At 57.3% G+C, this 25283-nt stretch overlaps 2 protein-coding genes across 3 annotated transcripts in view; one reads left to right on the top strand and one right to left on the bottom strand.

The window, feature by feature from the left end:
* Positions 1 to 25283, top strand: part of FKBP8 (FKBP prolyl isomerase 8) — a 281109-nt gene that overhangs the window by 24213 nt on the left and 231613 nt on the right. The window lies entirely within an intron of this gene.
* On the bottom strand, positions 159 to 25104 carry UPF1 (UPF1 RNA helicase and ATPase). Of its 2 annotated transcripts, none has more exons than XM_049877468.1 (24): positions 24618 to 25104; positions 14841 to 14983; positions 13431 to 13520; positions 11716 to 11883; positions 11282 to 11462; positions 10037 to 10198; positions 9464 to 9581; positions 9224 to 9322; positions 8624 to 8732; positions 8394 to 8553; positions 8199 to 8317; positions 7743 to 7907; positions 7512 to 7626; positions 6786 to 6929; positions 6279 to 6492; positions 6046 to 6163; positions 5664 to 5820; positions 5006 to 5148; positions 4025 to 4199; positions 3776 to 3857; positions 2543 to 2704; positions 2233 to 2450; positions 1981 to 2107; positions 159 to 1730 (listed from the first exon to the last, which is right to left on the bottom strand). In XM_049877468.1, the coding sequence occupies exons 1-23, from the start codon at positions 24840 to 24842 to the stop codon at positions 1988 to 1990; spliced, it is 3387 nt and encodes a 1128-aa protein (XP_049733425.1). In that variant the 5' UTR covers positions 24843 to 25104; the 3' UTR covers positions 159 to 1730; positions 1981 to 1987. The 2 variants fall into 2 exon arrangements, with proteins under 2 accessions (XP_049733425.1, XP_049733426.1); XM_049877469.1 differs by having other exon boundaries at positions 9497 to 9581.

The following is a 25283-nucleotide window of genomic DNA, read 5'->3' as shown; positions in this document are numbered from 1 at the left end:
ACCACTCCCCAGGAGCTACCCGCGCAGGGCCTAGCACTGCTCCTGTTAAAGGCCCAGAGGCCAGTCCAGTCGCTCCACGTGGTCAGGTCTTCTCCCTCACCCAAAAGACCTGAGCACTCTGGAGCCGCCCCCCACCCCAACAACTCCGTCGCCGGTACCAACGCCACGAGCTGTTTATTAATATTTTATTGGTGACGAAACAGCTTAAAACAAATTGACCAAAAATCAAAAGTTACATGGCCTTGGGGGGCACTCCCTGATCACAGAACTCGGAGTAAGCACCACCCTGAAGGCACAGAACAAAGTGAAAGCGTGGAGCTGAGGCAAAGCATTCAACTGAAGGGACAAATGGGGCAAGGTGTGGGCAGGGGATAGCAGGAACTCATCCTGGATGCCTGGCCACGAGGCCACCCCTCCCTCGACACAAGCCAGGTGGGGGCTGGGCCAGTGACTGCCACAGGGCTGGCTCTAGGTCCCCAGGTGGGTGGATGCCAGGGAGGACCAATGCCCCAAATTCGGTTGCCAGGAGCTGGGGGGGAGGCGGGGCAGCTCTCCCAACTAAAACGAATCACATCCACAACCAAGCTAGGTGCCCCCTCCCCACTGCAGCAACACAGATCCCTGCAACTCCCTCTTCAGATCTGCCTTTTCTGAATCTGCTGCTTCTCCCAAAACACCAGACCCCACCGGCCGCAGCCAGGCACCTCACAGGCAGAGGTGATCCAGGCAGAGTTGACCACCTCTCTCAGGACAGGATCGGGGATCTCTCGTGCCACCTTTCTGCCAAGTCCTCAAGATGGGCCTTGGTGAGCAGCCTCCAGCCAGGACAGTCGCTTCCCGCCCTCTGGTCTCTTGCCTCTGGGCAACAGGCCCTTGGCTGCCCTGCGAGGCCCCTCCTGGCAGGGGCCTTGAGCACTCAAGAGTGGGGCCCCTCATGCCCACCCCGAAAGCTGCTTTGCTGCTCAGAGTCCAGCAGAGCTCGTGGTGCCCCTGCAGCCGCCTCGCAGCAGGACGATGCCGGAAGCTAGAACCTAAAATGCTCCTCACTCTCTTGTTCGAATGGTAGTTGTCCCAATTTCGAGTTTTGCTGGCTTGTTTAAACTTCACTTCTGGAAGGTTCTTATATCTCCCAGGTCCACCGCTTTTAGAGAGAAACTTAGGAAAAGTGTAGCTTTCAGTACTTCTTTGAAAGAATCTTAAAAAAAGAGAAAAAAACAAAAATCCCAGCACACCGTATTTTCTTTAAATGAAACCCTTTCAGAACATGGGTTGCGGTGGCGGTGGTGGCAGCGGCAGACGGCATGGCTCACCGCGCCATCCCAAGGAGCCCGCTCTGCACGAAGTGTGGAGTTCCTCCTGCTAAAACGTAGTCCCCTTTCGACAGAAGAAAATAAAAGAATAGAGGAAAGGGCTACTCTGAGCTGAGGGTCTTCCTCCCGCCCACCCGCTCGCAGACCCGTGTGGACACAGGAGCCTGGCCCGGGGCTGAGCCGCTGGGCAGCGGGCAGGCACGTCCGCACTCTCTGTCTCCTCGCCGTGGGGCCGGCAATGGCGCTCGGCCTCGCTGCTGCTGCTCCTCTCCTCTCCCTCGCTGCTCCTCTCCCCTCTCCTGTTGCTCACAGTGGTGCTTCAGTTTTAGCAGTGGAAAACAGGTATCCGTTTATTTTTATTTTTTATTACCCAGAATAATATGCTGATGCACTAAGCCACGTTGCTTAGCTCTTCCGCCGCTGCCTGCGGGGGAGGGCAAGAGTGTCAGGGCGCCCAGAGCCAGACCTCAGGTTCCCGGGGACGGCGACTGACAGCCGACTAGCACCTGCGCCTCCACAATGCCCGAGGACACCCGCCCCTCCCCACGCCATCAGGGGCGCGCCACAGAGCTGAACCTCTGGTCCGGAGCCCTGTGGTGTGGGGAGAGGGGGCAAGGACCTGAAGTCCACTTGCTCTCCACTGGCCCTGGGGCCTGCCCACCCCCCACACTTGCCTTCTAATACTGGGACAGCCCGGGCACCCCGCCGTGCTGGTAGGCCCGCTCTCCCTGGTATGTGGAGTCCTGTGACAGCGCCACATCAATCTGGGACTTGAACTCATCCCCGAGGTAACTATCCTGGAAGACAAAGTAGGGGTCAGCCCGCATGGAGACATGGCTGGGGGACCCCCACTGCCTCCCGGGGCCACAGGTGGGCTGTTCCGGACAGTGACCTCCGGCCAGGGCCTCACGGCTAGGCCCACCTGGGACAGCTCAGGCTGGGAGAGGCCCGGCTGGCTCATCTGCGAGGGTTGGCTCATGGAGACATAGCCCTGCGTCAGTGCGCCCTGTGAGAAGGGCTGCGAGACAACGTCCTGACTGGCCTGGCTGCTGGGGAGGGTCGTCTGGCTGGGCCCCGAGAGCCCAAAACGGTTCTTCTGGCGCCCCCCACGGCCAGTCTTGCCTTTTGGGGTCCCCCGACCTGTAAGACAGGAGCAGGGTGACAGGTAGGTGCTGTGCCTCACGGACAGTACTGCAGCCATGTCCCTGTGGGGTTGGAGGGGCAGTGCTTACCTGTGGCTGGGCCATTGGCCTGCCCGAAGTAGCCAGGTGGCGGCATGGGTGGCATGACCAAGTTGAAGGGGATGGGGATGTTCATGGCGGCCACATGGCTGGGGCCTGCGCTGATCATGCCTATTTGGTCATGGGTCTGAAAGTACATGCTCGAGGGCCGGCCTGGGGACACGGGGTAGCAGGGTCAGGTGCCCGTACTGCAGCCGCACCGAGAAACAAGCCCCTGCCTGTCTCCTGCAGCAAGGGATTGAGCTGCTGCATCGACTCTCCGTCCTACGACTGCAGGCATCGTCCCTTCATTGTCTGTGCTGCTCAAGTCACCCTGCGTCAAAGCCACCTTGGAGAGCCCACTCAAAATGCAACTCCCCAAGCCCAACCCTGCCACCCTCCTGGGCTGACACCTGGGGCCTCCTCCCAGATGACTGACGTGCACTGGCCACAGGTACCCTAAATACGCAACACCTCACTTATTCTTAAAAAGAAGAAATGAAGTCCTTTTTATGGCGAGCTTTACACTCATACTATACCTCCCTCCTGCCCCAACAAAACAGCAAGACAAAGTCGGTTCACCGCCAAGGGAGCTCACAGACCAGTGGGGGCTCCCAGGCCTGTGCCAATCCCCCCACCTGCACCAGAGCCACCCCAGGAGCAAGGCCTACCCTCGGGGGCTTCCTCTAACAGGAACAGAGCCCACTGTTAAGTTCAGGGGGAGAGTGAGCGAAGGAGAGCGAGGCAGGGGGCTGAAGAGGGGCAATGTGGGCCAGGGGGCAGCCCTGATGGAGGGAGGACCTGGGACACCCTCAACCACACAGCTGCTGGGCGTGGAGGTGAGAGGCCCTGGGAGACTGAAGAACACACTCCAGTCTGGTCCAGTGAGCAGGAGGGGTGAAGCTGGCGGAAGGCCTCACCTACAGCAAGTGTGGGCAATGCGGTTGTACCGCACCCTTGAGGGCACGTTGGGGCCTCCCGCCTCAGTTCAGAGACACCATCCGGAGCCCAGAACAGAACAGGCCAGCAGGAGCGAGCACACCCAGGATGCGGGGTCACCAAGAGCGGGGCTTCATCCCAGGAAAGACTGTTTACAAGCGCCTCTCCCCAACCCCACCCCCGCCCAATGACATGGCTGTAGACAGGGACACAGCCAGGCCCTCTCTGGGAAGCAAGTTCTGTTGACTCAGGGCTGAGACCACCCTGGAGCAGTGGGTGGGGCAGGAGGGGTCCCTGCTGACTCACCCTGGCTGCTGCGGTCATAGACTGACCCTGGGATGATGGCCTCACGGGCATCATACATGGCGGTGGTCATGAAGCGGGCACCCTGGGGAGAGGACACGCCGGTGAGGAATTTGCTGCCCCTCGGACAAGATCCGCTGGGGACAATAGTGCCTTGAAGGATCCTGAGGCTGGCTGCACGGTGCGCTCCCAGGCCCTCCCCATGTCCAGAGACCCCGCCCCCCACCCCCCGCCTCCCGCCCTCGCACTCACTGGGTTGATGGTGTTGACCAGCTTGCGCGGCTTGCTGAACTGCATGAGGCTCTCCCGCAGGTTGTTGAGGGGCCCCTCCACCAGCACCTTCTGTTCCTTGTAGTAATTGAGCAGGTGGTTCCACAGTGGCTGCTTCGATAGGGCTTTTGGATTGCCAACGATGATGACCCCGTATCTGTGTGCAGCCACAAGGGCAGAGTCAGGGCCAGAGCAATCAAGTGGGAGCCCCAGGGACCTGGCCCCATGGCACCCACTAGCGCCCTGGCCACACCCACTGGTTGTCTGAGACAACAGCTACACTTCACAGGGCAAGGGGACGAAATGCTGCAGGAGGGGCCAAGTGCCTGGATGAAAGAACCCCCGGGCAGAGGGCTCAGAGAGAATGACACCGCACCTGCAGCCAGGAGGTGTTCCCAGGTCATCACAATCCCCCCAACCCATGCCTGCTCCCTACCAGACACGCCTCCTTAGAGACCTAGGAAGGAAGGGCACTGCCGTGGGATACAGCCCAGCTCTGAGTGTCAGGGTGAGTGAGCAGGTACTCTGTTGGGTCCTGAGCGGGGGCCCCGGGGACATCGTACTCTGGTCCGTGCGTGGCTGTCTTATTCCAGGGGGTACGTTCCAGAACCACAAAGTAGGAGGAACAGGAGCTGAGCCTTCCCCAGGAGGAATGCTGTGTCCTCAAAGGCCCCCACCCAGCCCAGATCTCAGGGAAGAGCCGCTGCAGACCTGCTGGCTAAGGCCCATGACAAGCACATGGCACAGGGACCCAATATGGGGTGGCATGTAGTGGCTGCCCCTTATCAGTGGTCAGGCCGTCTGGGTGCCCTTGTGCCCTGGCCTGAGGGCCAGTAACAGGGCAGGAGGTGCTTCTCCAGGCTGAGTGCTTAGGGCGCTGGACACCAAGGGACAGCACGCACCCTGCACAGGCCTGGAGAACAGTACATTCGCAGCCCCCCACTGCCACAGCCGTGGCCGTACCTTGCCCTGGTTAGGGCCACATTGAGGCGTCGGGGGTCGTTGAGAAACCCGATCCCCTGATGCTCATTGGCCCGCACGCAAGAGAGGATGATGAAGTCCTTCTCTCGCCCCTGGAATGCGTCCACACTGGCAATCTCCACCTCCTGAAAAAGGGCATTGTCATCAACCTCAGGCATCTCCAAGACCCCAAACTAGCGGAACTCACAAGGCAACACCAAAACCCAAAAGTCCGTAGTCTACCCTCCCCAACAGGTACAGCAAGGAAGGACGCATACCCCTGCCACCAGCCTTGGCTCTGCCTGGATGGACAGACACAGCCTTGTGAGGCAGAGCACCCAGGTCCTGGACAAGCCCCGGTACACAGACCGCACTCTACCCCCACGCCCCCAGGCACCCCAATCCTACATTAACCAGCATCCTGGCCTGGCCTGGGCCGCATTTCTGTTTTCTTCAAAACAATTACTGTTTTCCCAATTAATACAAACTTACATGGTCACTACAGAAAACCCAAGACTCTGCCCCAAGAACAGAGTGGGTCACACCGCCACAGGGTGGTCGCTGCACTGTGGCTCACAGGGGCTCCAACCCCACGTCCGCTCTGAGGCGATCCTAAAGCAGAACCCCACCCATGTTCAGTGTGAGGGTTGGGCAGTAGTACCTGGTAGAGCTTGGTGTGCAGCGAGCCGCTGAACTGCATGTATTGCACCAGGTAGGAGCGCTGGCCCTCGTAGGGTGTGATGATGCCAATCTGGTCTGGCTTCGCACCCGCCTTCAGCAGTTTTGTTGTGATTTTCTCCACATTGGCAGCTTCCGTCCTGGGAAACCACACACTCAGAAATTTGCTCCGAGTTTATGTCCTCTCTCTCTGCCCAGGACCCAAGGCCCGTGCTGGAGATACTGAAGGCACTAGGATGACACAAGCTCACAAGGCACCTGCTCAAAGCAATGCAAATACTGAGAGCAAGGTGGAGACCCAAGGCTGAGCAGGATGGCGTGGGGAGGCACCACGCTGGAGTGAGGCCGCTGGGGGGCCTGCTTACCTGTTCAGGTAGGAGGTGCCGGAGCTAGCAATCTCCTCCTGGCCCTGGGTCACGTAGAAGAACATGGGCTTGTCAGGCTGGGGCCACTGGAAGTCAAAGCCCTTCTTCACACGATCCGCTGTCAGGGGAGCAAAGCTCTCGCATCAGAGCCACACCGTGGGTGTCTGCTGCAATCGTGCTCTGGCCGTGGACAGAGCAGACACAAGGCCCACAAGGGGAAGGCGCCCTGTTACCTGCAGTCACGCCATTCTGCAGCGAGCCCTCATAGAAGATGTTGGAGGGGAAGGCACTGAGCGCGGGGTGCATCCGATACTGCACCTGGAGGCGGATGGGCCGGATACCCAGCACCACGAGCCGCTCGAACAGCGACTGTGACAAGCCAGCCTTGGCCGCCTTCTTGCACATCACTACAGGACCCAGTTGGCAGTGGTCACCCACGAGGATCAGCTGCAGGGGGAGTGGCTTAAGCTGATGTGCCTCATAAGGCTGATGCCCACGCCCACGCCGCACCACATCAGCACACGAAGGCAGGCGTGGCCAAGCTTGTGCAGGAACTGCTCCCCATGAGCCCCAGGAGCCCACCCTCCCTGTGCAAAGGCCTCCACAGCCCTCGTGGAACCCACTCCTCGTACCACCCTCTGCTGGCATCCCACACATTCCAGGAACAAACCTTGCATGTTAAAGAACACAGAGCTGGCAGCCACCTAAGAGGCCTCCTGCCAAGCCGCATATCCACTCACCTGTTTGGCGCCGAGGACCACAGGCACCATGCACTCAGGCTCAGTGGCCTGTGTGCTCTCATCAATGAGGATGGAGCGGAACTGCATCTTGGCGAGCCGCGGGTCACCTGCGCCCACACATGTGCAGCAGATGACATCAGCGTTCTGGGCAGAAAATGGGAGAGGTGTGTCTCACACTGTCCCCTGCAGGCTTCCTGACCTGCAGTGTCCTCGGGCCCCAAGTGGGCAGACAGCAACGCAGGGCCATCAGTCAGATACTGGCCCTATGACTACCAAAGGTAGCCAACTGCTGCTTTTTCCACCACTTCTCACTGGAGCCTCCCCACGGAGGAACCAATAGAGGAATGGACTCCGAGATCCCCACAGCCACCCCTGAGGCAGCTTTGAGCCAGTGGGACCACTTCCAGACCACCCCCAGGCTCCTGGACCAGGTTCTTGCAGTCCCAGCAGCTAACGCGCCGCCTTGAAAACCTGGGGATCCAAGCAGCGAGATATTCCAAATTGCGCGAAGATGGAAACAGAGAGTAAAAGACAGCATTTAAATTCTCTTCTCCAAACTGACCTCAATGTGCTCCCATGTGCTTAACAGGGAGGTTAAACTTAACAAAGGTCCTGGTTTCCACCTCAACAACTGTGTTCAAACAAGTTCTTAGGCCAAAAAGAAATTCCTACTCAAAACCCCAAACACAACCCAGGCCACGGAGGCCGAGGCACCCAGGGACCCACCATGAGCAGCTCCCGCTCGGCGGTGCGCTTCAGCGCCCTGTACCGCTTCTCGTCAGCCGACGACAGCTCCCCAGTCTCGTCCTTGAGTTGCTGCAGCTTCTGCAGCTCCGGCATGCTGGAAGCCATAGACCCATGAGGGGCGAGGGTGGGCAGCCCCACGGTCCCCCCGCCCAGCTCCACAGCCCCCCACCTGGCCCTGTGGTCGCTCTGCCCAGCCCAGCAGCCACTTACCTATCCATGTTCCTGATCTGGTTGTGCAGCGCCAGGAAGGACACGGGCGAGTCTATGGCCTCACGGCTCTTGGCACAGAGCCGCACCACCTTCAGCCCGGTCTGGTGGATCTTCTCCGTCAGCTGGTCCACGGCAATGTTACTTGGGGCACACACCAACACTGGCCTGTAATTGAGCGAGCAGCTTGGGCTCTCACCTGTGACAGTGTGTCCCCATTCCACACCACAGTCGGTGGTACAGATTCACGCAACTGAGACTCACTGAGCCTGGGTGGCCTTGGCCTAGCCAGTTCTTCACTAGGTCTACTCGTGAGAAGGAACATTGATAACTCCCACGACACTTACAAAACACCCCCAAGGGGCAGATTTAGGGCAGCCTGTGTGACTGAGCACAACAGCTGGTGGCTCTCAAGGCCACATCTCACCTTGCCCCCGCCTGCCCTGAGTCTGCACCTACCCATTGCCTTGTCGCGCCAGATGATAGACGATGGTGGCTGAGGTCACGGTCTTGCCAGTGCCTGGCGGCCCTTGGATCAGGCTCAGAGGCCTCTGCAGCACAGTCTTCACAGCATAAACCTTCAAACACACTAGGTGTCAGGCGGCGGCTGCCCCATAGGCCAATGAGGACAGGCCTCCCGCGGTGGGTACGGACCTGGGAATGGTTGAGGTCAGGGAGCCCCTGGGCCGTGAAGCGCTTGGGCAGTTGGCACTTGATGATGACATCCTCCACCTCATGGCCCAGCAGCTTGTGGTAGATATAACCAGACACGGAGGTCTCGTCCACTGCAAACGTCTTCAGTGCGCTCTGCATCCTGGGGAGAGAGCATGCAGTGAGCACATGGAGGCTGGGCATGCTCAACCCAGAGTGTGGGCAGGACGCACCTGTCAAATGAGGTCGACTTCCACACAAAGTCCACCTGGAAGTTGTGGGTCACCTCCACCGGGGCACCCACACTACTCCGCAGCTCAATGGCGATCTCATCGCCATAGTCTGTGTGCTGAGTTAAGGGGGCGTCCTCAGAAAGTGGACTCTCCACGCCGGAGTCCTGCTCACCATGCATCCATAGACTCTCCTCTCTCCAGCAAGACTGAGCTCTCACGCATGGTCCCAACGACGTGGCCTGCAGCCCCAGAGGGCTAAGACTGCCCAGGCGCTCCAGCCCCAGGTTAATGCCCAGGAGGCCATGGCCTCGATCCCTGGGCTCAAGGTCTTGGGGACCTGCATGTGGGGCCTCACGTGCTCATGAGAAGTGGTTCCAAGAGAGGAATGAGGTCAACAGGAGAGGCTGAGTGCACCCCCACAGCTGCCATGGGCTCCCCAAGTCACAGACAGGCATGAATACACCCCTGCAGATAGAAACTCCCACCCATAAAGCGTGAGACTCTGGCTGTGGCTCTGTGGCCCTCCTGTCCCCTGGGAGGGCTATCTCTTGGCCTTCCCCACCTGCCTGCCCACCCCAGCGCTCTGGGCATGAAGGATACTGTCAGGGACTTTGATGACATGGCCGATCCCTTTCCACAGGGGCGCCAGGTCCCCCTTGTAGCGCAGGCAGATCTCATCGCCCTGCATGAGTCGCATGTCTTATGGGAAGAAGATGGCAGGAGGTTAGCACTTGACACCTACCACGGCCCCACCCAAAGGGAAGGGGAAACTGAGGGGCACTTTACAAGGATGGGGGATTTATACTACTATGGTCCAAATATTTTAAAACTTAAAATCACCTCTTAACCAAATTATGACTAAATCCTCATTACCAGAGTCAGTCTTGGGCAAAGTGAAGTAGGCGATTCTCTTCTTGTTAAGGCCCAGGTCCCACCTGACCGTGATGTTATCTTGAGTCTGAGCATATGGAAAACAAGAGCTACGTCAGCCCACATGGACGTGCCTGTCACTCCCGGGCCAGTGCCCACTGAGGCCCCGAGGGTGTGCCACGACCCCTGAGCTGGATGTTAGTGGGGAAGAGCACACTGGCAGCTGGAACCGTGGGATGAAAGCAGTTAGCAGCCCAGACATGCCAGAATGGCCCCTTTGTGGAGATGCCATGGCCAGAGGCAGGCAGTGGCTCTGGCAGAGCAGAGAAGGGAGGTAAGCGATCAGGACACGCTGGGCACTGTGGGCCATGTCTTGGAGACAGTGTGCTGGCACAGAGCAGGCCTTGGCATGATGTGGTGCCTCTGGGCCAACCCATCAATGTGAAAGCAGACGTGGTCCAGGCGACATTTCCCGAGCCCACTGAGAGCCGACGGTACCTTTGTGGAGGAAAAACACCCACCCACGCCCCGCCTGCACCTCACCTGGGACTCTTTGAGCTTCTTGTCGTAGTCGGCCTCCAGCTTGACCAGCGGCCCGAAGATGTTCTGGTACTGGTAGGCGTCCTCGTAGCGCAGCAGCACATGCTGTGGCTCCTCGTCCACACCTGGCTTCTCTAGGTCCTCCAGTGTGGCCGACGGGTTCTCCTGCAGTGAGGACACCACGTGTCCCCGTCCACTCTCACTATACAGCAGACGGGGACCTCCGGAGCAGAACGCCATGAGTGTGCCGGCACAAGCCTTCAGTGTGCAGCACCGGAGTTCACATGACAAGGGAACCCCTAGTACTGGAACGCCTCCCTGGTCCCAGGCTCAGGCCCCCACCCAGCCACTGCTCTGATCCCAGTGACAAAGCCACGCGAACGGTGGAATCCCAGCTCCAAGGCCCAAGGACCCACCCAACACACCTGTACCTGTGTCCGAGGCCAGCACTCAGACCCGCTGCCCCTCCACCACCACCCACCCAGGAGATAGCAGACAGCTTTCAAGGTGGTAATACAAGCCCCTGGCTGCTCTTGCCTCCCTCCTTAGCCTGCCCTGGCCTGGGCGCAGCATGGCCTCTCCCCAGCATTCACGTCCCCTAGTCGGGCCAAGTCAGTACCTCTCTCACAGCCACAAATGGGTGAGGAGAGAACTGTGGTGACAGAGAGTTGGGTTTTGCGAGAGGATGCTCGGAGAGTATTTTGACTCAAGTTCCAAGTGGAAATAAATTTCCATTTAAGATTTCCAGTTAAACCAGTACCTAATCTCAACTTCCAGACTAACTATTAGGATTTTTCTTCCTGTTTTACAGCCGCACTTGGTGTGACCAGGACTGAACAGGGCTTCCATGAAGGTCATGACCTCTGGCCTGGGTGCCCTTCTCATTTCCTTCCATGCCGACCTCTCTGGGGACCACACTTAGGGCCAGTCCCAGGTCCTCGCCTGTCAGTCTGACGATGCCTTGACATGCACTCAGTGGGCCCGTCTTGCCCCTGCAGGGCCAGGGCCCTCTGCCTCTCTGCACCCTTCCTCTCGCCCACTGCCCACCTTTACCAGGCAGAGTGAGCTACATCCCAAACACTCTAGTTCTCCTTTCCTGAAAGACATGGCTCTTCCCTCCAGCGATGCTGCCTACAAGGGATGCAGTGTCGCCCTGTGCCAGAGGAGCCCACCATTGGAACAGCCCCTCGGAGAGTCTCACCCTCTGGCCCCTCCCAGACCCCGTCCCCAGCTCCCCCGCCAACCCACCTTCCAGAGCTCCTCCAGCTTGTTGATCTGCTGCGCAGTGATTTGCCGCGCCCGCAGCTGCTCCTGCTCCGAGGGGATCTTCACCAGCCACGACAGGAAGCAGCGGTCCTGGATCAGCGGCTGCCACTGCGAGCTGTCCCAGTTGATGTCCTTCAAGCTGCTCTGGCTGGCACAAGGCTGCCTGCGAGGGCCCAGGGAGCAGGGGCCAGTTGAGCAAGGGCAGGACCTCTGGGGGCCCAGAGGCCTACCTCTCCCTGAGCCGCATTTCCCCAACCATCTGGGACCATGCCACCTCCTGGCTGTCAGCTGTGCACTTCCTGTCCCCACACACTGAGTTCTGGGCCCACAGTTCAGCACAGACGGCGTTCTCACAGAGTGGCTGCCGTGACCTGACCAGCACGCACCCACCCCTTCACCGGCCGCCCACCCCGCACCTGCACAGCAGCACCACGACCGAGTCGGCCTTGGCGGGGATGAAACCGAGCAGGAAGACGTTTCGGCAGCCACAGTTGTAGCACTCGAGCACTGTCTCGCCCAGCGGCCCGTCCTTGTGCAGTGTCACCTCCTTGCACTTCGCCCTCACGAGGTGGTTGACGATGTGACTGCAGCCAGACGACATGTGATCATGCCCCCAGGACACACACACACACCCCGTCTGGGTTCCCTCCAGAGCCTAGTCTCCTGGGCTCACCGCGCGTTAGCAGAGCCGGTCACACCTCATCTGACGTCCTCAGAGGAGACAGATGCCTCCCCTGAACTTGCACCTGCCAAGCGCAAACCCACCCAGCTGTAACCCTTTCTAAGGAGATTCTCCTACGTGCCTCACACATCTCCCGCGTTCCTAAACCAAGCCAAGCCAATTACCGCCGAGGCCGCGTCATGAGCCCTCCTCAGGGGCTACCCCCTCTTCGTGTTTTAAGGCTCTGCTGGGGCCTCTTGTGAGGTCACTTCTTGCACCCTCGTGCCTACCTTCATCCAGCCTGCTGCAGACAGGGCACCCGAAGACCCTGAGCACCAAAAACCCCAGGATGGAAATATTACATGGGGCTGGCTGGCTCTTCCTCCAAGTATAGGACCTCTTCCTTGCTGTCCTCCTGTTTGTGACCCCACTCACCTAAACCATGGCCTTGGCTAGCCTCCCTCTCCCCTTCTCCAGCCAGCTTCCTGATGGCCCATGGCTGCATATCACCGTTACAACCCGGCTTTGCACAGCGCCCTTGAGCTGGCAGACTTATCGGTCTGCTCTGGGGGCCCTCCACTCACTGCCCTGTTCTTGGCAGGAAGTAGAGGGTGCCAGCCTCTGAATTTTATTTGCTTTTCCTCCTGGATGGGAATACATGCAAACAGAGCAACACCTCAGTCATCCAAAACATTCTGAAGATGGGGCATGAATGTGGTTTCGTAGCCCTGAAAATGCCCTTCCCTCAGGTCTCTGAGAGCTCTAGCAGATCTCTTCCTCACTGACAACACACTTCATGTCACTACCCTGAGGTCATAGGACCCGGCCACACAGCCATTTCCCCATGAGGTATGGCCGAGAGCCCCAGCTACTGGCTTCTCTCACTCTCCTTCTCTCAAAGAGAACCTCAGAAAAGCATTCTGCTCGGAGCTACAGTCGCTCCTCCCAGCATGGGGGCCACTGTTGCCCACCGCTCAGAGCACAATAAACGAACTCTTCTGGCAAAACAACCAGTCCCCGCAACATGAGGGCCATGGCCCAGCTGCTCCTGACCAGCCACAGGGGAGCCTAGGGCCAACCCTCAGGGGAACTTCATTCAGTCCCATGACCTGGGGCCTGGCAGAAGGAGCTCAGGAACCTCCATCCAGGCAGCGATGCTGGCCTCACCATAATAAAGACGAGCAGGCATGCCAGGAGCTCATCACGCAGAAAAATACAAATAAAAACTGGGACCAAGAATTAAGCCAACCCTCCTCGCGTAATAAAAAGAACTACAGAGAATAAATCAAGTTTGGCAAATGCATCAAGGCATTCACACGCCACCATCTGGCTCGCATTAAGCCAGTCACTGAGGAGGGGAAAGCCCAGGTTTGTTAGCATGGTTTTACCCTGTGCTCCACTCCAGTGGCTCCATAACTTACACACAGCCTGAGCACCGTGATTAAAGACCCGTGCGGCGCTGGTACCGACCTGCCGGAGGTGTTCCCACGTCCGTTGCAGAACCACTTCTTGCTGGTGTTGCAGTAGACCACGCATGCGGGGTCATGGATCCCGCAGTAACTGAGAAGGCAAATACCGCGGTCAGAGCAGGGCACCCTCTGGTTCTAATTTGGTGGGATATAAAATTCTTTCCTTTTACAACATTCTTAAGTTTTTCATTAAACACGTACTCATACTCAACCATCCAGTAACAAAATCGAATGTGTGAAACGCACATGCTCCCCAAACCAAGAAACGCAGGGGAAGCTAGGGGTGCTGTGAGGACACCACCCAGCAGCAAAGTGTCCCTTGAGCGGGACACAGACTGGACATCCCCAGGCAGCTTCGGCCACTCCCTTTCTCACTTGGTTTCAGGAAAAGTGACTGCAGAGACAGACCATCCCAGTCCTGCAGCCCTAACATAAACATGGTCACAGCTGCCATCTCTGGGCCATGCCGAAAGAGGGCGCTGTGCTCCCGGGAGAGTGGCTGCCCCTGCCTTGGGGCAGCCCCTTCGGAGAACCCCTCCACCTCCTCTTTCTGAAAACGAACCTTCGCTGCCGCACAGGAGGCAGGGTCTGCTTCAGAAAGAGCCAAGATTCCATCTCAAACTTGGGGTGGGAACCTGCCTCCTGCTCCTTCTGCTAAGGGATCCCCGGGAGGGAGCCCGGCAGAGCTTTGTCACCCGCATTTTTACGGGACCATACTACAGGCACTTTGTACAAGCCAGGAAGACAGACTTGGAGGTGAAACACTCATAGTAAACATGACTAAAGGGCTAGAGCAGAGTCAGAGCTCACACAATGTGCTCTTTCTGGGCACTGGGGGGCTGCAGCGCAGAGTCTGGCTCCTCCAGGCCTGCAGCTGCCTGCTAGAGGTGCCCTTAGCCAAATCTGGTCTCAAGTTCCTCTTCTGGGTGTAACAAAAAACATACAACGTGAGGATGGAGTCTGTTCTCGATGAGGATTCCAAATTTGGTCAAAAGGCAGGTCTAACCACCGACGAATCATGTTTTTGGAACCTGGACCACATCAGGGGTGGGACCCTATCGAAGGACCCGTCCCTTTGTGGAGAAACTGAGCTGCTCTGCCTCCCAGCCCAACCAGGCTCACCAAACGGACGAAGATCCTTTCTGGGGAACAAGAGGGCCCAGGAAGGTGGGGTCCTCACTACCAGCTGGATGACTGGGGGAGGCCCTGGAGGGTGTGAACTCACTTCCTGCCAGTATCAGGGACCTGCGTGCATCACGGGCCCGGTGCCTCCTCCGCCCCAAGGACGCCACCTCCCCGCGTCCTGTCCACGGTCCACCTCAGCCCCATACAGCTGACAGGAGCCACACAGCTGGCCACAGGCAGAACTGCTTCCTCGACAGGGCCCACCCAGGCAGCACGGCCAGCTCACCTGCAGGCATGGACCGGGAGGTCCTTGGTGTAGTAGGTGTCCTCCTCGTCCTCCTCGAAATTCAGCTCGGCCAGCAGCTGGCTGGTCTTAGCCACGCTGTCGTCTACGGCCCCATTTTGGAGGATGCCCTCAGGCCCGCCGACCTACAGCACAAGGCGACATCACCAACCCAGCTACGGATCAGGACTCACCGGTACACAGCCTTCCTCAGATCTCTCTAGGGAGCCCAGGCAGCCCCCTGCCTCAAGCCCTCAGCTGGTTTCCCCACTCCCTCCCAGCAGCCCACTGGCCAGACACAGGGTACAGGTGCCCACCCATACCCCACTCACCCCTGCACCTCCAGGCTGGCCCTGTGGGGCCGTGTGTTTCTCTGTTCCTACAATACACCCAGAACAACCCACCTGCAGCCTTGGGGACACGTGGCACCTGTCACGTTCAATGCTGGGTGTCCAAAGTGGTCACACCTGCAGGACACCCCTGCCTTTCACAGTCTGAGCCCCATCCCAGCGTTCACGCCACTTTAATGCACTCTGTGCAGGAAGGCAACAACCAGGCAAACTGCAAGAAGACTGCTGGGTTTAAACGTCACAACAGCTGCTCATCACCCATCAATCCCTCTGCTTTTGGGGCCGCTCTGACGTGCCCGGTGTGGATGGCAGATGGCAGCCCTGGGCACTGGTCTAAGATGGGGCCACCCACAGGCAGGAGGCAAGCCAAGAATGGCATCTATGCTGAGAAACGGTTGCACTTTAAATACCTACACGATCTCCTCAATGCTGCTTCTTGTCTCACAAAACCTGCAACATTCGCCATCCAGACCTTTAACAAACAGTTACGGACTAGAAGGATCCCTACGACTTACCAGGCTGCGTGAACTCACATATAAACAAGTATCCTTGGTGGCACCTGCACCTTCACGCTCCTGAAATGTCAGAACCAAGATGGGGATGACACACAGACCTGTGCCCACCAGCCTGAATGTGTCCCTAACTTACTGGGAGCCCCGGCCCAATCAAACTCACCAAGAAGGGACAGGGAGCGCAACTCCACTCTGGCAACTCCAGAGAAGCAGCAGAACCTGAGTACAAGGGCCAGGGGGCCCTCCTCATGCTGTGAGGGCTGGGGTGCAGGCACGCATGCTCAAGTGCCCTCTCTTTCGCACATGCACAAGGTGACTCTGCCCTGGTGGTGGTTTCCACCCTCTGAGCAGTTTTAAGACAAACAGTAATTTAGAAGTGCATCTGACCTTGTTGCTGTTGTTAGGTGCTGTCAAGTTAGTTGCAACTCACAGGGATCCCACATACAACAGAACAAATCTGACCTTAGGAACTGTAATTAAATGAGCTAGGATGGAGCACTGGGGATGGTACCTGGCACAGAAAAAGCCATTAGAATGTTGGTGACACTGTGATGGACAGAGGAGAGGAGTGAAGGCACCGAGGCCTCCCTGTCCCCACCTGCACCCATGAGCTCCCAAGAAGCCCCACTGCTCCCCATGCCCACCACACTAACACGTGCTGGGAGGTTCCCGAGCCTTCTGGGTGCAAGAAGCACCAGACCCTCTAGGCACATCCAGGAGGTCTGAAGGCGCTCCTGTCAATCATGGAATTGTCAATGGCACTCAGACCTCCTGTGTCAAAGCAGAGGCCCCTTAAGTCTCACAGGAACAGCCACTTTAGGTCATCCCAAAGCACCACTCTGATGCTTCAGACCAGATTCACCCAAACCAATCACATGCCACTAAACCCACCGCGATCTGGTGCTCCAGCGCCTTTGCACTCACCATCCTTAGCCTCCCAACCCAGCCCAGGGCTCCTGGAGGCCAGTGCCTACACCCAGGGGCCCTCCTTGTGGGCACACGTGCCTCGCCTCCCCAAACGCAAATGCTGAGGTGTGAGCCGACTCAACCTCTCTTCTTTATCCCCAAGGTTTATTGAAAAAAAGAAGTGTGACAGAGAAGGGGCCTGCCCGGAGGTGCACCGGCTAACTGGAGACCGTGGGGCTCAGGCCAGCCATAGGAGGGAGCAACTGACCGGTGAGGGACAGCTGGGTGGACTTAGTCCATGGCTTCCCCTCACTCTGGAGCTTGAAACACCTCAAAGCTACAGAAGATGAGCACCTGGCACATGGCTCGACCAAGCACATACATGCATGAACTCCCTCACGCACACATACACATATACGCGACTCCTCATGTGCACACATGCCCTCGTAAACACACACGCTCACACACAAATACTTCAGTACCGTAACCCAGGACAAGCCTCCCGCCCCCTACATGCTCACGCTCAGAAAATGTGATGGGGACCACTACTGCTATCTAATACACGTAAGCACATTTCCCTAGCTGTCCATTACAAGATTTCTGACCCAAGACCCGGCAGAAACGACCACTCAGGGTCTGTGAGTTCTTCCGTCTCCTACAACAGTCAGTCAGACCCATGCCAAGCAGAAAAGCCCCAGCCACTATGACCAACAAGGAGAGCGACTCCAATGACTCCAGTCAGCAGACCGGGTCTGGCCTCCGTGCTCATCTCCTTGCCAGGGACTCCACAGAACGTCCCTCAATGAGAGTCTGCTGGCAGCTTCTCCTGAGATGACTTGGGTGCACAGAGGCCACCCAGGAGGCAAGTGATGGCAATGAGTGATGGTGGCAGGCCCCTCCACTGGTGAAGCCAATGCCATCATCAGCAGTCTGAGCCACGTGTGGCACCGTGGGGTCCTGGCTGAGGTGGTCGGGACAACAGCGGCCATAACTAGTGACCTCCTCCTCCTCTCCCTCTGTGTGGAGCCAGTGCTGTCCTCGATGAAAGAGCCCCTCCCTCCTCTTTTGGCCTCTGTACAGCCCCAGAGCCACACACACAAACACCCCCCACAACTTGTCTCGATGCTCAGTGTCCCACGCCAAGGTCCATGGGCCCTCTACTGCCCCAGTCCAGCCCTGGGATCAGCTGTCTCTGATCTGGGCTCAGTCTCAGAGGGAGAATCCCTCACAGGACAACAGCTGGGAGACGGCGATTACGTGCTGCTGGACCCCGCACAGGGCCGACACTTTCCCAACCTGAAGAGATCTGACTGTGGAGAGGGCAGAGCCCAGTGTCACATGATCCCGAAAATCCACACCACACTGTTCTCTGAGGTCACCACCCAGTGTAGCTTCACCCAGAAGGAAAGATGAGATGACTGACACTCATTTTAAAGCACCTAAGTAAGAATGCAGAAAAAGATGGAGAGAAAGAAGCAGCCCTTTACAGGGCTCAGATCGGGGTGAAGCACGGAGCTCACTGTCTCCGTTTACGTTAGAAAACGTCTATACAACAATCTGACACAAGGTCCGACCGGGACGGTCTGCTCGAGGCCTGTGTCTACCCCGTGGATTCACGCATTGAGGATTCTAGGACTGAAGGAGGACAAATAAGACTGCCTGACCAGACCCTCCTCCCAGAGCTGGGATGACTGCCCCAGCACAGCCCTAAGTGACATCCATGCAGCTTGCTAACCAGGTAGCCCGGTGCCCACGTAGCATCCATGAGGCCAGACAAGTGACAGGAGCCACTACAGACCTTGGACGCAACTAACAGGTGTCCAAAGGGACTGTGAGGCCCACATAGGTCACCAGCTGTCATGCCAATGAGGTGTGAGACCCTCTGTTGGTTGCCTGTCCCCACCACTCCCCAGCACTGCTGTCACAGTGACAACCACAAACTGCCCCTTCATGAGCCCAGATGCCCTCACAGTATGAGCCCACCGCTCAGGTGGGAACCACTGCCCAGAACCACCCTCTCCAGCCCACCACCTAGGACTGGCAAAGTCTCTTCCTGCCTCCAGCTAGCACTGCTTTCCCCTATAAGACTCTAGGGGTCAGCTACCCACGGCTCTGCACAGCCCTCCCAACCCTGAGAAGGGGGAAACAAACAAACAAACAAAAATTCCAACTCATAGTACCCGATAAGCCAGAGTAGAGCTGCCCCATAGGGTTTCCAAGGAGCACCTGGTGGGTTTGAACTGCCGACCTTTTTGGTTAGCAGCTGTAGGTAGCTCTTAGCCACTACCTCATCGGGGTTTCCTGAGGAGGCTCAAATCTGATGAGAACCATAGCAGGAACCCCCTGAGACCAGCCAAGCGTGCACACCTGCTGGGCGCCCTTTACCTGAGCACCTCTCTCAGCTGCCCTCCATCCCATGCTACTCTACCTCAGTCCCCTCCAGTGCCATCATGCAACCCAGCAGCCTGCAGGCCTCTGACACAGTGACACACTGACCTTTCACTGCCCCCTCTCTGGCCCCGGCAAGCCACGTCCAGCAGCCCCAGGCCCCCCTTTGCCCAGTAAACGGGGAGCAAACCTTCTGAACTATGCGAGGACACCAAGTACAGGCGTCCTTGCTGTCCCTCTCTACCTGCATCCTACCCTCACAGGTCCTCAGGGGTCCTTGTCATGCCCAAGCAGGGCAGCTGGCCAAGGACTCACTTCCCGCCCACAGAGGATGCTGCCCAGATGTTCTTCCACAGCACAGTGAGGCTGCAGGAAGGGTGTCAGGGCCAGGCTGGCTGGCCCCACAGCCTCACAGGGCATACAAGCACATAGGGACAGGCCACGGCCTCACGGGGCACACAAGCCCACAGGGACAGACCACAGCTTCACGGGGCACACGAGCCCACAGGGACAGGCCATAACCTCACGGGCCACATGAGCACTCAGGGACAGGCCCACAGCCTCACGGGACACACAAGCACACAGGGACAGGCCTAGGAGGCTCAGGAGAGGACCCCATGGACAGGAAGCACAGTGTCTCCTGGAGTTCCTGGCAAGCCGGCCCTCAGCTCCTGACTCAGGACCCAACTCAGGGACTGGCATATGGAGGAGGCCACCAAGTTTTTAGAGGTCTGACGGTCCAGCCACTTCTGCCAGCCACACTCCCAGCTGTGAAATGATCCCGATGGGCTACACCAATACTGTGGACCGAAGGAGCGAGTCAGCTATCATGAGCACAGACCAAGTGACAACTCAGAAAAACACTCATTAACCTGAGGAAAAAAATCGCACAGAACCAATATCAAAACATAATACATACACATGTGGACTAGAAAAGTGCCGAAAACATCTTTTTTCTTTTGGTTGGGGCAGCTGGATTATGCGTGGAACTTATTTTGTTAATATTAGTGTTAACTTTTCCCTCACCAGGCAGAATCTGGGTAAAAAAAACAATGGTAGAAACCATTCCCAGTTGCCTCCCTGGAGTCGCCGCACTCACCGAGCGTCAGCTGTCTGGGAAGGCCTGCGCCCTTTCTCCTGCCACTGTAGAGTCCTAGCAGTTTAGAAATGACCCCAGGAACCTCAGTAAGGGGGTGAAAGTGCTGAGCAAACTTTTTTCCAAGAGCGACCACAAGGTTACCAGCATTTCATCTCACGGTTTCTCACAGGTTTCTCACACTCACCGCAGTCTGACACCGTACTGTGCTGAGCCCACTCCTGGTAGAGAGGTCAAGGATCAGCGAGCAGCACGTTCTAGCCCTGCTAACTCTGGAAGGTCAAGTGTGGAACAGCCCCGCACACATTCTGATGGTGACCAGGATCACAGCTCAGAGAGCTGGACAGCAACCCTGCTATCTCCCAGGATGGAGATGGATGGCACTACTTCTCCCAAGAGAAGCGGCCCTTCTACGTACAGTACAACCTAAGTGTAGGGCACCCACTGTGCTCACAGCGCTCAGATGCTGTCATGAGGGCGAGAAGGCACAGCCCAGTCCATGCCTGCTCCGAGCAATGGGACGGACCAGGACACCCCGTATCTCACACAGCATCCACAGTCACCTCTACAGGCAGCTGTGCTACTGCCTAAAGGTACATCCCCACCTATAAACCTCTCCCAGTAGGTGCCCAGTCCTTTCTTGCCCAGCCACCCGAGGTGGCAGCTCACCACAAGGTGGCCATCACTGCCGGGTTCCAGTCCACATGCAGATGTGTGCTTGCATGTCTCTTGGGCAAACACCTGGGCATGGGACTGCTGGGTCACTGAGCAGGTGCTTGTCTGCCTAAGAAACTGCTCATCTGTCCCACCAGCAACCATGTGCATTCCAGGTGGTATTTTCAGTCTTTAAAAAAAAAATTACCCACTCGAAAAGGGGGGTGGCGGCATCTCCTTGCGCATTCCCCCTAACAGTGGCACTGACGTCTAATTGGCACCGAAGTCTAACCGGGACACAGAGAACTGCATGTGTGAGGGGTATGCTTTTATAAGCTGTAACGAATGTGAAACAAACCATCAGCACAATCAAGACAGCGAACATATCTGTCACCCCAAAAGTCTCCTCCTGCCCCTCCTCACTCTCGTTTGTGACGAATGGAATCACACAGACTGGGTTTTTTACACAAATGTTTCTTCTGCATGCTGTGATCATTCTGACACACTCCTCGCTGTCATGTGTATCGAGGGCTCGTTTCTTTTTTGCTGAGTAGTATTCTGAAGTCTTGAATTTTCACCATAATTCTCTTGTTTGCAGGGAACACAACCACGGCAACAATCAGGAGGAAAGGTCCGACGAGGTGGACTGAAGGGTCTGTAACAGCAGCGGTTATGCAAAGGACTCTAAGTTACCTTTCACTCCTCTGAGGGGGCGGGCCAGGAAACAGGCAGACACTCAAAAAGAATCCTTTCCCTTCTCTATCTTAAGGATGTTTGGCAGGGCTGCGTCTGTGCTTTTCATCTCAGGAACTCAGGGGCTTTAATAAATATCAGTTTCATTTTATAAACAAGAAAACGCATGTTATTTGAACCAACCCAGAGCTCAGCTGGAGTCGTCTCTGGCATCCCAGCGGACACACACCTTCTGCCTTGAAACAGGTTTAAGGTAAAATCAACTATGTAAAAACTGGCACAGTCAGAACTGATGTCAAAAGGGACTGCACACTGGAAAACTGCCGGGCAGCTCAACAGTTAAACATGGAGCAGCCACATGACCCAGCAATTCCGCTCCTTGCAGCCTACCCACCAGAAATGAGAACTCATGTCCACCCAAAGACCTATGTGTCCACAACTACACTATTCTCAAAAACCAAAAGGTGGAAACAACTCAAGCATCCATCAACAGATGAATGGATAAATACAATGTGCTTCATCCATATGATAGAAGATTATTCAATCACAAAAAGGAACAAAGTTCTAAGACGTGCCACAACTTGGATGAGCCTTGAAAACACTACGCTCAGTAAAATAACCCAGACACAAAAGACCCCATAGTGTTTGATTCCATTTACACAAAATGTCCACAATACGGAGACAGAAAGTAAATTAGTGGCTACCAGGGGTTGCCGGGAAGGGGGATTAGGAGTGGCTACGGATGGGCACAGGGTTTCTTTTGGGGGAGGATATATTCAAAAACTGACTGTAGCTGTACAACACCATGAACGCACTAAAAGCCACTGAACCATACCCTTTAAATAGATGAATTGTATGATACGTGAATTATCACAAGGTGGAACAAGTAGCTTTCCAGGTCTTTGCAGAAGCCCTTACCACATAGTTGGTTCCCTCGCCAACTCCTGAGTACAAGTAGGGAAACCCTTCCCAAATGCTTTAGGCAACCCACACCAACAACTGGCACAAGAGCCAATCAACCTTCCACTCTCCAATTGCACTCACAGACTTCCCTGCCCCCAATTTGGGTCCTCCTCCAACCCACACAGAAGTCACTACCCTTCCCCAAAGACTGAGAGTTAGACTACAGGTAGGCAGGGTCACGTCTGCGTGGATATAAAAAACTTTACATCATCGGGGTTAATTAAATGTCACAAAGGACAAAAACTTTTCATGTCAACAGAACTCCAACGAGCTTGGCTGCAATGTTTACTGCCAGCAGAGCATTTGAATGCTCTCATCATTTTGTACAGCTCAGTGCTCAGGTGCACGAAAATAAATTGATTATTTCAACTGAAAGAAGACACACCCAGCAATTAATCACAGACAGAACTTCAAGCCCATCCCTGAGTTTGCTGTTTCATATCAGCTCCGGTTAAAAAGGGATTTGCAACAAAACGACTGCCTTTCACAACCACCCTCAGGGTCATGGCCCTACTGCTCAACATCATGAACTTTATCCATGGCCTCCCGAGCAAATGCACGGGGCAGAAGGCACAGCCAGCACTACCTGGCCCACTCACACCTGAGTCTAGATGCCAGAGACCTGAAAAGTAACAACTACTATACAACTGCTGCCCCCATTTTATAGCTGCAGAAACTGAGGCTCCCACTCACTCCTCCAGGCAAAACTCTCCCCTCCCCTACCTGCTCACCCAAACATGAACAGGACCAAAAAAATCACACATCTCTGCACACCTGTTCTCCCCGATGTCCCTCCCAACAAACCTATTTCAAGGAATCTGGGGTTAGAATGAGTCAAATATGTTCTGCTGTTCCCGGGAGCTAAAAGAAAGCTTAAGTGGGTGGTTTACCCACGGGAGTGACTCACTGACTAGAAGCCCCCTTTCCTCAGGATGAGGATGCAGTGGCTCCCCCAGGCCTAGCTGCCCATGCTCACCAAGGAAGCACCTGAGACAGGTGAACCTTGAGCTCACCTGTGAAAATCTAGGTAAGTAAACGGAAGGGAGGCTCGGGACACAGGGTATGTACCCGTGAAGGGAAAGGATGGATCAGAAGATGAAGACAATAGCAGCATTCCTGAACCCTGGGAGGGGCACAGGTCCTGGAAGTACCCGCACCTAGTGCTGCTCGCAACCCAAGCCCAAATTCAAAACAGCAAAGTGCCTCACGCTAAATACTGACATCATTAAAAAGAAAAAAAGTTTCTGACGGGGCAGGCCCATTTCAGTAAAACCCACGATGCTATCCCAGTGGAGAACAAAACTCGAACCCTACTTTTCCAAGGCAAGCCTACGGAGTTACATAACAGGTCGGTTTCAGCAACAGGCAACACAAGAAGGAAAAACAAAACGCAACCTGCCTCTTGAATAATCTTAACAGCAAGCCAGTGCAGGGTTCCAGATCAAAGACAAAAAATCCCCTTTTTGCTCCAGGAGCCCAGAATTCCACCTGCGAGCGTCCAGGGCGGGCGGGGGGGGGGGGGATGCAAGCCTCCGGATCGGTGGGTGTGAATGGGGGTGCCCAGGTGGCAGCGGCCACAGGTGGGAGGAGGGAGGCCAACTGGCCAGAGGGAAATGGGGCACATCACCCAGACTTGTTCAGAAGGAAGAAGTACCCAGGTCGGAGAGGACCTGGGGCAGGGCGGAGGAAACCCAGACCCAGGCAGGGGGGACCCTGGGCAGGACCAGGGACCCTGGGACAGACCACCCCAGATCCAGCCAAAGGAGCAGGTCACTCTGGACTCGTTCAGGGGGAGGACGAGGCAGGTGAGAGGTGGGGTCCAGACTCGCTGAAGAGGCCCAGGGCAGGTCGGAGGGAAGGCCCAGGGCAGGTGACCCCAGACCTGTTCAAAGGGGAAACCCTGAACAGGCCAAAGACGGCACCCCAGGCAGGCCACCACGGACCCGTTCAGAGAAGGGGGGCCCCAAGCAGGGCCGGGACTGAGGGCTAGAGACTCAGACTCGTTCGGAGAGGGGAGCCAAACGACACGCTGGAAGGGGGACCCTCGGCATATCGGAAGGGATCTAGACCCTTCCGGGGAAGACCCAGAACAGGGTCGGGACCTGGGGCCGGTGACCAGACCAGTTCGGAGAAGGGACCCTGGGCAGGCCGGGAGTGAGGGGGTGGCAGATCTCTGGCGCCGAGGCCGCCCGCTTCCGGCCCGCCATGCGCCGCTCACCTGCGCGTCGAGCTGTCCGGCCACAGCGCCCGCGCCGCCCGGGCCTCCAGCGCCTCCCGCCCCGGATCCTCCGGGGCCGCCCGGGGGCGTCTGAGTCTGGCTGGGGAGGGTGAAGTCGGTGAATTCGAACTCGGAGCCCTGCGTGTCGGCGCCCAATAGCTCGGCCTCCTCGGTGTCCAGAAAGGTGAGCGTCTGCGAACTGGGCCCGTACGCCTCCACGCTCATGGCGCCGCCGGGGCCGCGGGTCTGGCCGCTCCGCCCGCACTCGAGCCCGCCGCCGCACCGAAACCTAGGCCTCAGACCTCACGCACCGCCAACGCCGCGGCTCGGGCCGAACCGAACGACCGCCGCCTAGACCCGGGCCGAGAACCGCCGCCTCGCCGCCTCTGCCTTGCCCTGCGCCGGCCGCCTGAATCCACCGCCGCGACTGCCGCTCGAGCCCAGCAGGAACCGCCGCCGTCGCCGCCGCCGCCGCCGCCGCCGCCGAGTGCGCGTGCGCGAGCCCGATGCCGGCGCAGATGCGCGTGCGCGAGCTCGACTCTGGCGCAGGCGCGCGCGCCCCTCGCGGACGCCGCCAACCGCGCCCGACGCCCGGAGCTGAACAGGAAGACGGGACGCGCACCGCGCACGCGCGGGGGGGCGGGGCTTTTAACTGTCGTCGCGGCG

Source organism: Elephas maximus, chromosome 3, assembly GCF_024166365.1.
Source record: "Elephas maximus indicus isolate mEleMax1 chromosome 3, mEleMax1 primary haplotype, whole genome shotgun sequence".
NCBI lineage: Eukaryota > Metazoa > Chordata > Mammalia > Proboscidea > Elephantidae > Elephas > Elephas maximus.
The sequence above is the reverse complement of the archived record's forward strand: the minus strand, read 5'-3'. Positions and strand labels throughout refer to the sequence as shown.

Excerpts from the sequence above, each read along its gene's own strand:
- UPF1 (XM_049877468.1), bottom strand. The coding sequence starts at position 24,842 with ATGAGCGTGGAGGCGTACGGGCCCAGTTCGCAGACGCTCACCTTTCTG. Across the intron at positions 11,463-11,715 it reads GTCGTGGTGCTGCTGTGCAG|GCAGCCTTGTGCCAGCCAGA; the intron begins GTGCGGGGTGGG and ends GGGCCCTCGCAG. Across the intron at positions 6,493-6,785 it reads TGGTCCTCGGCGCCAAACAG|CTGATCCTCGTGGGTGACCA; the intron begins GTGAGTGGATAT and ends CTCCCCCTGCAG.